The sequence below is a fragment of the Camelus dromedarius genome, chromosome 5 (assembly GCF_036321535.1).
Source record: "Camelus dromedarius isolate mCamDro1 chromosome 5, mCamDro1.pat, whole genome shotgun sequence".
NCBI lineage: Eukaryota > Metazoa > Chordata > Mammalia > Artiodactyla > Camelidae > Camelus > Camelus dromedarius.
The window spans coordinates 30,883,313-30,898,770 of record NC_087440.1 but is presented as its reverse complement, the minus strand read 5'-3'; the positions used below and the strand labels follow the sequence as shown (position 1 = coordinate 30,898,770).

The 15,458-nt window shown below is 40.1% G+C and overlaps 2 gene segments (V, D, J or C); both read right to left on the bottom strand.

Moving 5' to 3' along the window:
* The window catches only part of LOC105096961 (T-cell receptor alpha chain constant-like), a 356,030-nt gene that overhangs the window by 324,439 nt on the left and 16,133 nt on the right, over positions 1-15,458 (bottom strand).
* LOC135321357 (T cell receptor alpha variable 24-like) lies at positions 10,281-10,858 on the bottom strand. The segment is given in 2 exon segments: positions 10,281-10,639; positions 10,804-10,858. Coding segments are annotated over 2 exon segments (414 nt in total).

Sequence of the window (15,458 nt, the reverse complement as noted above, 5' to 3'; positions counted from 1 at the left end):
TGACCTTTTATTCAGGACAAATAAATAAAAGCTGATATTGATTCCTGATACTAAGAGATATGGATTCATGAAACTACAAAATTACTGAAAATATGAAACAAATTGTCTTATTTTAATTTCAAGCTTCATTTTGACTCTTGGAGATAAGAAAAGAGAACTCGTGATAAGAAAGCAGGGGCAATTCTCTGGTCTACAAATTCTCTTGCTCCCCCTGCTTTGCCCTGGCCCAGATTATTAGCCCTCTCCCTGTTTCAGAGATTTTCATTCTTCATTCAGCAATTAATAAAAGCCTAAAGAAACTTTTCTCAGATTAAAGTGCCTCCTTTTGGACTAAAACCTTACCTCTGACACCACTTCATATGCAGAAATACATCCTCCTAAACCAGGTTTTTGAGTGTGGACTTTGGCATCAACAATGGGTTTTCAGGAAGGCACAGAGTGCTTCGGGAGCACGGAGAGGGTCCAAATGGTATGAATCACTGCTCTGAATGGAGGCTGTAGATCAGAGGATTCTTCAAGTCGTGGGTCATGGAGACAGATGCCTAAGGGACTAGTCGTCAGCCCTCCATCACCACGAGAGTGAGTTCCTTGAAAGCGGGAACTGTCTCCTTTGCATTTTCCCCACACAGAACATACATCAGGACCCAAATGAGATTCTGAGTGTATCTTATTGAAGCTGAGGTTGTCACTTTTAATTTTCTTTGTTTTTTAATCCATTGTGTCGGACAATTCACAAAGCATTGTTAATCGTCACCATAGCACTGTAAATACTATACGTACTCCCCAGGTACCTATGAGGAATTTGATGCTTGCAAAGCACTGTACAGTGTCACACAGCCAGGAAGCGGCAGAGCCGTAAACATCCCATGCTCTTCTCACAGTCATGTCACTGTTCAGGGAGAAGGCCGTGTAAGAACAGTGATGATGGAAAGACACTGGGTCATCTTCTGGGAGAAATAGAAACAAAATCTCCTGCCAGTCCAGCACATCTCTCCACAAGGGAAGACAAGAAAGGAAATCTTTTGTTATTGAATAAGCTTTAAAATGAAATCTTTTTTCCTTTTTGAAAAATTATAGGAACACTAATACTTCAAGAAATACATATGGTCAGTGTAAATGCAGGTCCCCTCTTTGTAGAAACACAGTAGTTATTCATGTCTTTCTTTCTGCATTTACACCTGAACACAGAAAATCACAAAGCTATTTTATGTCAATCCTAGTAGAGTTAGGATTGTGTTGAGCTGCAAGTAACAAAAAACTCAACCGAAGAATGGTTTATTAAAATTTTTCATGCAAAAATAGATCTTGGGCAGGGATTGGATGTGGCATCTGAAGAACAATCAAGCAGAAGACTGGGGTGGGGGGATATGCTTGTGCTTTCCTTTCTGGTAAAGTTACCACTTCCGTGTTTCAGGAAGAAAACATTAGAAGACGGACAAGAAGATGTGATGTCTAAACCAGGAGAGCGAAAACATTACAGGGAAGCCCTGGTATATTTCTAATTATGTCTCATTTGTGAGAACTGTGCTCCAAGCAACCCCTACTTTAAGAAAGGATGTGAAATGTAGGGTTTTTTTTTTTTTAAGCTGGGGGTATAGTTTTCCAAATCAAAACTGAGAATTCTGTTAAGGAAGCAAAAGAAAATGATGATTTGATTGGCAACTCGGTGTCTGCCTTCCTGACTGCTAAGGTGAGGATTCAGAATATTTCGCAGAGATTAGCTCATTCATCCTTGAGGAACCAATGAACATTTCACAGTAGGGATAACATGTATTTAGAGGGCTTCATAATAATGTTATTTACAGGGGCATTTATTGAGTACATATGTTGTACCTGAGACTTCATATAATTAAAAATTTTTTATCTCATTTAATTCACAGCAACTTAGCAAAATAAGTGTTCTTATTCACCTGTATTTATAAGGAAGCCTAGATGAAGATGGATAATTGCCCAAGGACACAGAGCTGGAAAAATGGCAAAGACAGGATTCAAAGACCCAGGTTCAAACCTGGGTTAGTGTGACTCCAAAACCCATGTGCTTTCTATTATATCCTCTTGCTTCAGAGAACAAACAGGAATATTTCAGGTATAAAAATGGGCCAATGGAGGGCTTGCCAGGTTGAGGAAATTGTCAACTTCCAGCTTCTTTAGTCTCGAAAACTTGAAGCTATTGATGTCTGTCATTCAGAAGCTAATCGCCAAGCAAACCCTGTGCAAATACAGGTTATCACAGTTAATGTTTAAGCAATTCCAGAAATACCTGCTGGGGATGTTGCTTTGGAATCACAGTTGGCTGTCACTGGAGTACGTTTGCGGCATTTTTCTATCAAAAATCAGGAACTTTCTTCTAATTATTTTTTACTATACTTCTGCCTTTTACAGCAGTTTAATAGACTGGGGATGTAGCAGTTTCCTCAACTCCAGAGTACTAGAATAGAGCTGTGAAACCATTCGTTTCTGGCCCCTTGTACTAACCATTCCTGGCTGTGGTCTTTGGGAGGCACTCTGATATCCACCATTTGTCCCTCTGTTTCGACGCTCTTCTTCCCACTACTGCCTCCCCTGGGGAGCTGTAGATCCATATTTTAACTCATTCAAATAGTGAGCTTTATTTCCGGAATTTTGCCTCGTAACAGATGAATCTTGTCCTCTAGTGTATGTGGTAAGTGTTCTGGAAAGGCAGCAGGAATGGTTCCATGAGGGACTGAGGCTGTTGTCATTGTCCATGACGAGGGGTGTGTGAAGTGGAGCTGGAGAAGTGAAGCAGCTGCGCGACTGGAGGCGTGCAGCAGGGTTTGTGTGCAGGCAGCAGGTGGCCCAGGAGCACTGTGGCCCTGCACAGAGGTAGACGCCTGCGTCCCCGGGCTGGGCTGCCATGCTGCTCAGGGAGCTGTCCTTTCTTGCCTCACCAAACCGAGCCTTTAGTCTCTTCTGCGTCTTCATTTCTCCGCCCTTAGTTAATATCATCAAGAGGACAGGTCCTTCCTCAGGACTTTGTCTGTACCAGTGAAAGCTGCTGAAGGTGCTTGAGGAGTTGCAGTACACGGTGAAATTTTCTCCTTCCTGGACGCTTAGAAACCGAGGACTCTACTCCAGCTGCTGGGTGCTCTCCCCTGTTTAGGAACAAAGCAGAAGGCACTGCAGAAGGGAACTAGGGACTGTCTCCCAACCTGAAATGATTTTTCCCTCCCTTCTCCCTTGCTCATTCTCTCCCTTTCTACTTTCCTTCTTTAACACTTCCTTTCACTCTTTACCATAAAATAACTTGCCCTCAAGGATTTTCCGTCTGCTGAGGATTTCCTGTTCATGTAATTGAGAACTTCTCAAACTCACATGCCAGTTGAATCCAAAGGACCAACACTGAGAATTTTAAGAACATCTTTTCTTCTTATATGGTGGCCACGGCCACGGTCTTAACTGCCCTTGAAAGATCCCCTCCTGAAAGAGGTTTTTCTGGGCTAGAGTAACACTTGCCACCCACTTTGATCTTAGTAAAAAGGCACAGGCCTCCGAGTGGCAGCCAATTGAATCACTCACCCCGAACCCTCCCCTTCCTCCAACCTCAAACTCTGCTGTGATTCTGGGAAGGATTTTGCCTTTTGAAATGCTGCCCTCCTGTGGAGAGATAGAAAAGTGGTTTACTTTTGGTGATGCTTCTGTTTCTCCCCCTTTTCATTTGGTATGCACAAGTATCAAGATTCAGGTAGAGTCTGGTGACCTTATCAGAAATGGAAAATATGACTTTAAAAAAATTTATCGTTTTCAGTCAGAATAACAGAAGATAAATGACACATCATCTTATTTCTGATATGCTCAACAAACATGTTGAGCAGTGACGTGTATGCGTAAACTGTATTTGCATGTAGGAGTGTGTATGTGTGTGTTATGTTGTATATGAAACCATATTTTCTGGGTCATATGGCATGGGTAAGTATACTGTAATAAACCTACTTTTATAAAATTAAAGATGAATAACCTCACTGTATATTATTTAGGTTAGAATACTTTTCTGATATCCTACTGTATTACTCTGTCATTAGATCCCTGTTTCATAACGATCAAAGCCCTAAGCATGTTATATTATAATTGAATTTGTTGGATTCACCTACAAATTCCTTAATGAAAAGATTGTGCCTTTTTCACTTTTGTGACTACTGCAATTGCTAGGCAGAAAAACATTAATACATAGTTAATAAATTATTGCATTAATGAGTAAAAATATGTGTGTATGTGCATTAACATAGTGATTCAAGTATATGGATATTGTGGTATGGGTGTAATGTGACTTCAAATATCACGAAATCGTTATTGTTTTAGCTACTGCTCATACTCATTAGTAAAGATAATCAGTGTTGGTCATGTGATTATTTGTTAATATCCCAAATGGGAAAATGCTATAGTATATGCATTTTCTTTTTAAAAATTATAGCTCTAAGTAGAGTGTGTTAGAATCCAGATTCTTCAAGCAGGACATAAAACTGAGGAGTCGCTCTTAATTCTTTCAGGCAGGCAAGAATGATAAAAGGGCTGATTAAGAGTCATAAGCTATTAGCTGATTTTTTGAAGCATCTCATAACCCAAGACGTTTAGATATAAATGTGCATTTCTTTCCAAAGTGGAGCACTTGATTTAGTTTCAAGATGGGAATGAGAATAAATATTCCCTGAAATTGAGATTAGCTTTCATAGCTTTCTCTCTTTACTGATGGAATCTGGAAGGTTCTTTTTCAGTGCCAAAATTTCCTGACACCTTCATTCAGAATGAAAACCCTGGTGTTACTGCAAAGGGAGTTGGAATCCAAAAGAGTGTGGGTGGAGGGCACATCATCTCCCTGGGATTATGGTTTAAGTAAGCATTGCCAGGCTTAAGAAGGGGAAGTATAGCCATAGGTTGGCTTGAGGGACATAATGAAATAGACGTACCTTCAAGTGTCCCTACAATGGAAGGTTTCCAGCCCACTTGTATAAACCAACTTCATAAACCAGCTCTCATTAATCAGTGCACTCATCAAAAGTGCACTGTGGTCAATCTGTAGGCCCATCTACTGAACGCTCCTTCTGTGTCAGAGATAGCATTAACAGCTGGGATTAAAGAGAATAATATGAAAGAGCCTCTATTTTTGAAGGAACATGGATTAGAGGAAAGTTAAAAACCAAAAAATATTTATACAGAGTAGATATGTGTTATTGCAAAACTGTGTACAGAGCACTAAAAGAAGGAGAAGGAAATAAATATAATTTATATAATGTGGAAAATCTTTTAAAAAGTAAATGTGACATTACTGGGTCCTGAAGATTGAATAAGATTTTGCTGAATTTAGAAAAGAATAATATATATATAATTCATATATATAATATATATATATATCATATATATATATGAAGAAAATATTAGAGTGAGTTCATCTGATATGACTGATGTTCAGAAATCTTAGGGTAGTGATGGGGATGAGGATGAAAATTTACTGGGAGTAAGACTGTAGATGGCCACACAAACCTTGGTTTTTACTTGTGGGCAATGTGGAGCTATAGAAGGTCCTGAAATGGAATAGCCATCTAATCCAATGTGTGTAGGGATAGATTGGAGAAGGAGGAGCTCATGGGTAAGGTATACAATTAAGAAGTTATTCCAACCAACGCAGTGAGAGATTATAAGAATTTGGACCAGGATAGTAACAAGGTAATTAAAAAGAAGTAGTTGAGTGTGAGAAATATTTGGAAGACAAAATTGATATGACTTCATGTATCAGTCAATTTTGACTACTGTAATGCCAGTACAACCAACCTTTCAGTCTCAGTGGCTCACAAGAACAGAGTTTAATGAGTTGTCCATTGTATGTTAGTTGTAGATCAGTTGTGGATTCCAACACTCTGAGGCCCTGCTCCAGGATACAAGTGGATTCTGGGCTGCTGTCTTGAGTTACCTTCTCATTCTGGACATTGTGTCTGCTTCCTATTTTGGAATAAAAGCTGAAAGAACAACTACTATCTGGTACAGGAGGGCAGAAACCAGAAGAGATAGACCATGTGAATATATTCAGTTTTAGCTGTGATACAGCATACTTCCTATCCATCCACATTCCATTGGTCAAAGCTAGTCACATCACCACATCCAAAGTCTACAGTGTGGAGAAGTGTAGGAAATATACTCTGGCTAAAGGTTCTCATTGCAAGATGGGAAAGAACAAATAACTGTCAACAAGTAAGACACTCGTGTATTACTAATCCATGTGAAAGTGAGCTTAAAGGGCATGCTGAGGTTAACTAACTTACAGAAAAGAGAATATATGGCCATTTTAACAATATTAATTCTTTCACTTTAAGAGCACAAGATATCTTTCCATTTCTTTGTATCATCTTCAGTTTCCTTCATCAGTGTTTTATACTTTTTAGAGTACGGGTCTTCTACCTCCTTGGTTAAGTTTATTCTTAGGTGTTTTATTCCTTTTAATGATATTTTTTAAAAAAAAAATCTCTTATTAATATTTCATTATTAGTGTATAGAAACAGAACAGGTTTCTGTATATTAATCTTATATCCTGCAACCTTGCTGAATTCATTATTAGTTCAAATAGTTTCCAGGTGGAGATTTCAGGGTTTTCTATACAAAGTATCATGTCATCTGCAAATACTGACAGTTTTACCTTTTCCCTTCTAGTCTGAACACTTTTTATTTCTTTTTCTTGTCTGATTGCTGTGGCTAGGAATTCCAGCACTATGTTAAACAGAAGTATTGGGAATGGGCATCCGCATCTTGTTTCTGCATTTAGAGGAAACACTTTCAGCCTGATATTCTAGTTTTAGTTCATATATCCCCTTATTAGCAATAGGAAACCACTGTATCATTTTAAAGGTTTTATTGGAGCATAATATCTGTATAATAAAGGATAAATATATTGTAAGTGCACAGCTTGATAAATTTTCACACAGTTGACATACCCTTATAGCCAGCATTCAGATCAAGAAAAAACATTACCAACACTTAAGAGTTCCCTTTATGACCTTTACATTATTGTCCCATGAGTAACACTATTGTGACTTCTAACAGTATAAATTAATTATATCTGCTTGTGGACTTTACAGAAATGACATGTTTATTGGCCATTTGTATATCTTCTTTTGTGAAATGCATGCTTATGACTTTTGCCTACTCTAGAAGTTTATTTTTTTTCTTAATGATTTTAAGGAGTTTTTTTTTAATAGAGATGAACCCTTTGATAATAGAATTTGCCACACATATCTTTTATTCACTGACTATTCTTTTAATGCTTGGAATATCTTAATTTTAATGGCAATTTCAATATAGTCCAATTTTTAATGTTTATATATTTTTGTATTCTCTTTAAGAAATATTTAACTCAAATTAATGAAAAAGTTCTGCATTTTTTTTTTACAATCTTTATATTTTATTCTTATGTTCAGATCTGCACTCTAGCTGAACTGCTGTTTATATATGATGTAAAGGCCAAGATACATTTTTCCCACTAGGATAAATTATCAAATGCCACTTACTGAAAAGAAAATCTTTCATCCTTGACACATAAAGCAAATACTTTCCAATTCTTATTCTAATACTGTTTCAGAATTAGTTTTATCACAAAATCTTACTTTGTCATCCATCTCTATCTTCTCATCTCATTTGATCCTTAATTTCAGTTTTTTCTCACTTTCAAATTTTTGCTTCATGTCTTACAGTCACCAGTTATTTATAACATTGATGATGCAGTTTTATAAACTTTTGTTCCAATTACCAAATGAATAATTTTTAGAAGTTTTCTTCTCTTTGTGCTCAGGATACTTTCTTTCCTGTGGCCACATGTGTACGCACTTGTTATTTTGTTTCTTACAGCATCCTTATCTCTTCTATATTTCTGATGACAAGTTAATTTGAAAATCGTGTAGCATGTTGCCCATTTCATGCAACGAATCAGATACTCTCCTAACTTTAGAATTGATCTCTCAGATATGCTTAACAGATGGAGTTTGTGAAACAGTCTTTTCCTGATTCGATCTATATTATTTGAGGTGTTCTAGTGCAGTCAAACCCCCAGATGTCACCTGGAGCAGAGGTATCATGAGACAATAAAATGGTGGCTGTTTCAACTTGCTGAATTTGGGGGTGGTTTGTTATGGAGTAAAACTCAACTGCACTGAAGTCCTGTGAAGAAGAGTCTTGTTGAGGACATGTGAGCAGTTGGCAAGAACAAAAAAATGTGTTTTTTTCTCTCTCTGATTTCTGGTTGTGTCTAACAGCTGGGCCTGCAGCATCTGCCTATTTCACTGAACTCCTCTCACGTGTGGTCCTAGTGCTCCTGCCCTGGCACAGAAGACATGCAGGCACAGCTCAGGTGTGATGAGACCCATGGGCCTCCACTCACGGGAGCAACTGGCTGACTGCTCACATTGGGGCCCTGCAGTAAACAGGCAGATGTGAGCTTTTCGTGTTCGATGTGATTTTTATATTTCACTTACCCTTCTCATTCCATGTGGCTAATCACGAAAACAAAATGATGAGCTATTTAAAAGGGCATGCCTGTAACTTGAGAAATAATCAAAATTTAACAGACTATTTTCAATTTCAGATCAATTTTAAACCCAAAGAGACTGAGAATATTGTTCTGTTCTTCCTTAGCTGCTCATGACTTTCATAAAGGTATAGAGTTTTTTTGTAAGAGCTCTCCGCTCCAGATTTACTTTTTTCACACATTTATATAACAGTAGAGTTTTCAAGTTATATGCTGCTGAATCCAGGAATTGCTTAATGTGTGGGAAGACTTTATCCTCTCACCTCCTAGGGTGAGCAGGGGTGCCAGGAAACTTGGAGTCATGGATCAGTTTAGGGCGGCTTCCTTCGTGAAAGTGCTGTATAAATGGAATTGATTTCTGTGTGTTCTACGATATGAAAAAGGTTGTGAAGCACTGTGCTGCAACAATGCACGGATGAGCCAGACTTCATCTCTGCTTTTCTATGCCTCTTGTTTCTACCAATTCAGAGTTAGCTAGCCACAGGATCATTACTGGTAACATTAGAAGTATCTTCCCTTGATTTGTATACAAATAACGATGGAGACTCAGTTTGGGGGAGTTGACCGGCAGCTCTTCTCCGTGTTATTTCACTCCACCAGAACGAGTGTGCAGTGAGCTGCGGGTTCTCCTGACTCAGGCCTGTGTTCACACTTCCCGCTCTACACACATTGACACAGCAAAACGGATTCAACCATTCCCACTCTGATGGTGAAATGGATTCATCACTGCCTAGTGAATGATTTTTGAAAGAAATCTTGTCAGATATATATAATCTTAAATGTCAGTCTGAGGAATTTGTATGCAATCCAAAACTGTTTTAATAGATGTATTATTTTTCTTTAACGTTGAAATAATGAGAGTAATAAGTTTTTTTTTTTAATGATAAATCTACAAAAAGAAGCACACAAAGAGCCATAGTAACACAATTCAGGAAGCTGGACAGGAGCTGGATAACTAGTTACTAATGTTGGGAGAAAGCTGAAACTCAAGCTGCTAGGTGAAGAAGCACAGAAGGAAGTTGATCTTGTTGACAAAACCCAGAAAGGCTCCAGAATTAAAGGTCTCCAGAGTAATGATGGGGTATTAAACTGGTGGATTATTTGGAAAGCTGCAAAGTGATTTCAGCACCAGATACGTGGCCAGCCTCATATACTTGGAATTACAAACAAAGAAACTCAGACCATAGAGTCCAGTTATTATTCAATATCACAGTCTCAGACACCGGAGGAGAGACCAAGTGTCATCACAACTGATTTTCAAAAATGCAAATAGCCCCCATGAGAAAAAATGCAAATACAGGTGTCCATGTAGGGGAAAGGTTGACCTACACCAAAATCAAAATCCCCAGTGAGTTATATGAAGCAGAATTGGCTGTTTAGGTATGAAACAGGCAGATTCCATGCCAGATGTGTGAGAAAAGTCTTACCCACATGTCCACATGTTGCGTTCATGCACGTGAAGAAATATGACAGAAGGCATAGCTTTTAGGATGATTCCTGATGTGTTAGGGTAAATATTACTGTAGATTAACCAGGTTATTTTAGGTAGGTTTGAGTAACTATCTAGTTCACCTGGAATCCTGGCAAAAGAGGAGGCAAAGGATCTGACTCAATGAAATGGCTAAAATGTTGGTGGGAGTCTAGGTTAGTGATAATTAATAACAGTTCAGTTAGTTTAGGGAGCTACAGTGACCGAATTATCGAAAACTCTGCAATGCATTGAATATGTCTTTTTCACTCCATACATGGCCCTTCATCAACGCTGGCACCAGAGCAGCAGCAGGCACCGGTTTGGGCAGGGGCTGCAGGTGACTGCAGGGCACTGTGTGGAGGCACAGAGGGATGCGGCTGAGTCCTCGGGCTGGGGTCCTTTGATGTGCAGGGAGCTGTGACCGTCCTTAGTACTCAGAGTGACTCTGACTTGTCCTTCCTCCTTTTCATCCCCATTTAAAGACATTACAAACAGGTTCTTGGGACTTCTTGCAGGTTCCCATCTGTACCAGTGAGAAGCATAAAAAGAGCTGGAAGGGAAACTGCAGGTGGCATTGATGCTCTCTCCTTCCTGAACGTGCAACCATGGAGGACCCTGTTTTGTGCTCAAGAGGAGGCTCCCTCCTGTTCAGAAAGACAAAGTCAGACATAGAGACTGATCTCTGCATGGAGTGTTCACTGTCTTCACACCTTCCCAGACAGAACCTAGAGGTGCCTGACTGCATCCTCCTCCTTCCCCATCACCACCCTAGACTGTTCACACGTGCTTTGGTGACCCCTGGGCTTACCACCAAGATGAAGCCACAGGATCAGCAATGAGACTGGCCAAGGATTCCTCTCCATTTATCCTGCCCAAGGTCCTCAGCAGAGGAATGTTCTGCAGCCTAGACCTGTAGAATATTCTGCTTCAGAAAACAGGATTCTGCATCTGGTTGCCCAGCCAATCAGAGACAAGACCACATCAATGTCCTAGAGACACACCAACCATTTCTGCCTTAGAATCAGTTTCCTGTGGTTCAAAAGGAGGGATCAAACCTGCTGTCCTGAGACCAGCTTCACAAACACTGAGGACATCTCCCCTGAGTCACAACTCAAAGACAACTGACAACCTTTCAGAAGTGGGCGGACTAATGGTGGACTGCTAGTGTTCAGCTTGGGACACTAGGATGGCAATCCGCGGCAGGAAAAGCACTTTGGCTAGCAAACTTTTATATGAGCTTTCAATAAACTTTTTAAAACTTTCAAATCCCCCAAATTATAAATGTTCCACACATATCACATACTAAAAATCTTTTACCATAAGCACATTATTCTAATACAAAAGTGACACAATAGAGTTACTATTAGTCACAATTTACAGACAAGAAGACTAAAGCTCAAAGAGACTGAGTCATTAACTAGGGTCCAGACATCTAGGAAGTGGCTGGGTAAGAATCAGAACACATCCCTGTCTGGTGTGGAGTCTATGGTGTTTGGAATCTGCCACATCACCTACATTTGTGATGCTCAGAAAATATTTTAAATACTAGAGCAGATATGTTCTGAAAATAATGGGATACTACTTTGTGGTTACTCTCCCTAAGAGCCACAAAATGGAAACAATCCAAATGTCCATCAGCTGGTGACTGGAGAAACAAACTATAGTATATTAACTAATGAATTACTATTCAGCAAAACAGGAGCTAAATACTAATATACGCTACAGAAAAAATTATCTTCAGAAATATTATGTTAAGGAAAAAAGCCAGACACAAGAAGTCACATACTGAATGATTCCGTGTATACTAAATGTTCAGACAATGAACGTATAGAGAGATAAAGTAGATCAGTGGTGGCCTAGGTCCAAGGGTTGGAAGAGGGATTAATTGTAATTGGGCACGAAGGATCTTTTTGTGGTTATAAAAATGTTTAAAACTGAATGATGGTAATGGTTTCATAACTCAGCTAATTTCCTAAAAATCATTAAACTGTAAATTCAAAAAGGATGAATTTTATGGAATGTCAATTATACCTCAATAAAGTTACTTAAAAGTAAATGAGAATTACGTTCTAACTTGCCTGTTTCAAAGTCCAGGAATAATGTTAGTTTGATTCAACATGCACATATCTGGTTAAACAGTGATTTTGTGTCCAGAATTTCCCCAGGAGCTCCGAACATTATAAAAGCATCACACTCTGTTCCTTGTGAGCTCAAAATATACTTGGAAAAACGTAATATGTCCAGGGAGACTTTAATATTACCAGATAGCATTGATTAAGATTGTTGATAATCCGAATGTACTGTGAGAAATTGGTAGTGTAAACTGACTACATAACCTTTCCAGTGAAATAAAGGAAGCAGCATGGGGTAGGTGCTAACATCAGGGAAGAGAGCCTTCCAAATACTCAAACTTAAATGGTGTTTCGAAAAGTGGAACGAGATTGCAGGGCATTTCATGGCTGATCTCTATCTTTCCATGGGAAGAAAAGAGATGCAATGTGATTAATAAAGGAAATCCTGAGAAGTCTCATTAGTGTCTCCTAACTTATAAGTGTAAGGTCTAGGGTTAGGAAGGAACAGCTAGACAAACGGAAACCACTACATGTCAGGGTCCTTCTTTTTGGTTCTCCAGGTCACAGCATTCAGTCCACCTGATGATATGACAGTGAGGGCATCACCACACCACTCAGACAGCCACTTCCTTTAGAACTTGTTTCTGATGAAAATACTAATCTCATGATAAATTTACTGACATATTAGAAGGGCTGTGTCCAGGGCAAGAAGTGAATACCTCCAACAAGTAGCAAGGAGCATTCCTTCAACTAATAGGGCAGAATCGTGCAGCCTCAAGCCTCAGAATTATCTGAAATAGAGGCCAAGCCAATTGACCATGAGATAAATTCAATAAATCTTGCCTGAAGTGACTTGAAGGGTATAAAGGTTGACAGTTCTAAGTAAACAACATAAAGATTAGCCAAGCTAAACCTTTTGTATTAGTGTTTGAATAGCATGGACTCTAGAAATCATTTCAGCTTTTGTATATTTCTTCAACATATGTATGTTACAGGACCAGACGTGGGTCTGGTCAGCCATGTGCACCAAATCCAATCTACTGACACCCGGTGGTGGTGAAGGGAAGTGCAGTGTTTATCTGGGTACCAAGCAAGGAGTCCAGGAAGGTAGGGCTCCAAAGGCCCAAACAGCCCAATGGCTTTCAGGGAAAGGTTTTTAAAGACAAGGGTAAGGGAGGTGGGTTTATGGGTGTGTGATAGGCTCACGGACATTCCTCTGATTGGTTGGTGGTGAGATAATCAGGCGTCAGCATCATCAACCTCTGGTTCCAACTGGTCTGGGGTCTGCATGCTTGTGGGAGCACCCAGTTAACTTCTTCCACCTGGTGGGGGTTTCAGCATTTGCAAAACAGCTCAAAGGACACACCTCAGAGTATTTTCTATAGTCCTTGAGGAGGAAGTAAAGGTCCTTGACGTTCTTTAATGGCTAAACTATTATTATCTTGTCTTGTTTGACTGTTTTCCTTTCTTTCTGCCATTTTTCAGTTTTCTGATTAATTTATTCTTGGGAACTCAGTGAAGGCCTAGGAGGCTAAAGTTTTTCTACACACCGGAGACATGCAGAGAACATGGGTTGGGGGCAGGGGCTCTGTGTTGGGGTAGGCTCCATAGTGTCCTGCTGGGTGACAACACATATATATTGATTGAGCCTCCTGTGTGCTAAGCAGTGTCCAGGCACAGAGGATGCAGTAGTGAAGAGGATATAAATGGCCTAGAGGGCAGTAGGAGGAGAAAAAATAAATAAATAGATATTTTAAGTAATAAGATAATTCTAAAGACTGATAAGCACTTTAAAGACAACACAATGCTGTATTGAGATAGGGACTCTCAATGCTGGTCTCAATGTGGTGAGGAAAGGCATCCGCTCTAACCAGAGTATGGCGCCAAGGCTCCACTCTGACACTGACTCTCCACCACCAGGCAGGCAGTGAACCTCTCCCATTTGCAATTCCCTTTTCTATAAGTAACCAATATCTTTCTGTTGAGCACTGGTCTCAGCATTGTTATTCCTCACCCCATTCACTTCTCATAAGCACCTGTGTGGTAGAAACACTCAATATCCACCTTGTAGATGTGAGGAAACTGAAACAAAAAATTATTAAGTAATTGTCCCATGATCACTCAACTAATGAGTAGTAGATCTAAGATACAACCCAAGCCTGTCGTCTCAAGCATTTTACTACAGGGTTGCCCTAAGGTGGATGGATCCAACCTTGAAGGGTTTTAATGAGAATTCAGTGAGAGCACACATGCAAATCCCCTTGCACGACACCTTCCCTAGCTTAGACACTCAACCAGATGCAGACAATGTACAAAATTTGGGGGAGGGTGAAGGTTGGGGCACAGAGTCTAAAATTGCAGAGGAATCTATCCACAAGACAAAGTTCAGTATTTCCTGAGGTGTACTGGGCAGTTTACATGGCAGATTTCATGCGTTATCCTAAGTAGCTATGTTCTATCATGTTTCTTATTTGTAATGGGAAATCACTCCACTGGGTGTTGTACTGAGACTGGGGGGCATATTATAATGTGCAATGAGTATACCAAGCAGTAGTTGCTACTATTGTTTGTTTTTTCCCATTGCTGACTCTTGAATCCACTTCTCAGGATATTTCTATACACAAGAAAGGACAGAGCAGTGGACACAACTTCACTTAGCAAGAAATAATTCCCACCTTCTGCAACAATTCTGAGCTTTCTTTCCAAGGCAGCCTATTGCTCTCCCGTCCAAGGCATCCCATGTAGTATATTTGTCTCTTGAAGTCGATCACGTTCACCTCTGGCAGGCAAAAGATGAAAACCCAGCTGTTCCTCCTGAATCCCCTCATGGTTTCTGCACGGGGAAGTTTCGGACTTTGGCTCAGCAGTGGCTGGTGTGACCGGGCTTCCCCACCATCTACTCCAGGAGCACTGGAGGGCAGCAGGGAGGCCAGCGGGAGCCTCACAAAATAGTTCGGCAGGACACCAGGTGGCAGTGCTTCAGCTTTCACACAGCGAGTGTGCTAGAGCCTGATTCTCAAGGAAGGAAAATAGAAAGATTGAGGTAAGGTGTGACATCTGAGCAAAGACATAAAGGCAGGCAGAGGTAGCATGTGGATGTTTGAGGGGGTAGCGTTGCAGGAGGAAGGGCAAAGGCAATAAGCACAGGTCTTGATAAGGAAACGTGGGTGGAGAGTTTAAGTAATAATACCTCACCCTACCCTGCAGCCCCTTCTCTCCCCAGCACACCGCCATGTGAGAACCTTGCTAAAGCCTTCAGCACTGTCAACTGCTTAGTGGATGATTTCCTCATCTGTTGCTTCTGGGCCAATTGGGGCCCAGGTTTGGCATCTTCTTTCCTAGCTCCCTTTAGGTTCCAGTTTAAACCAGTAATGTCACCAACACTGAAACA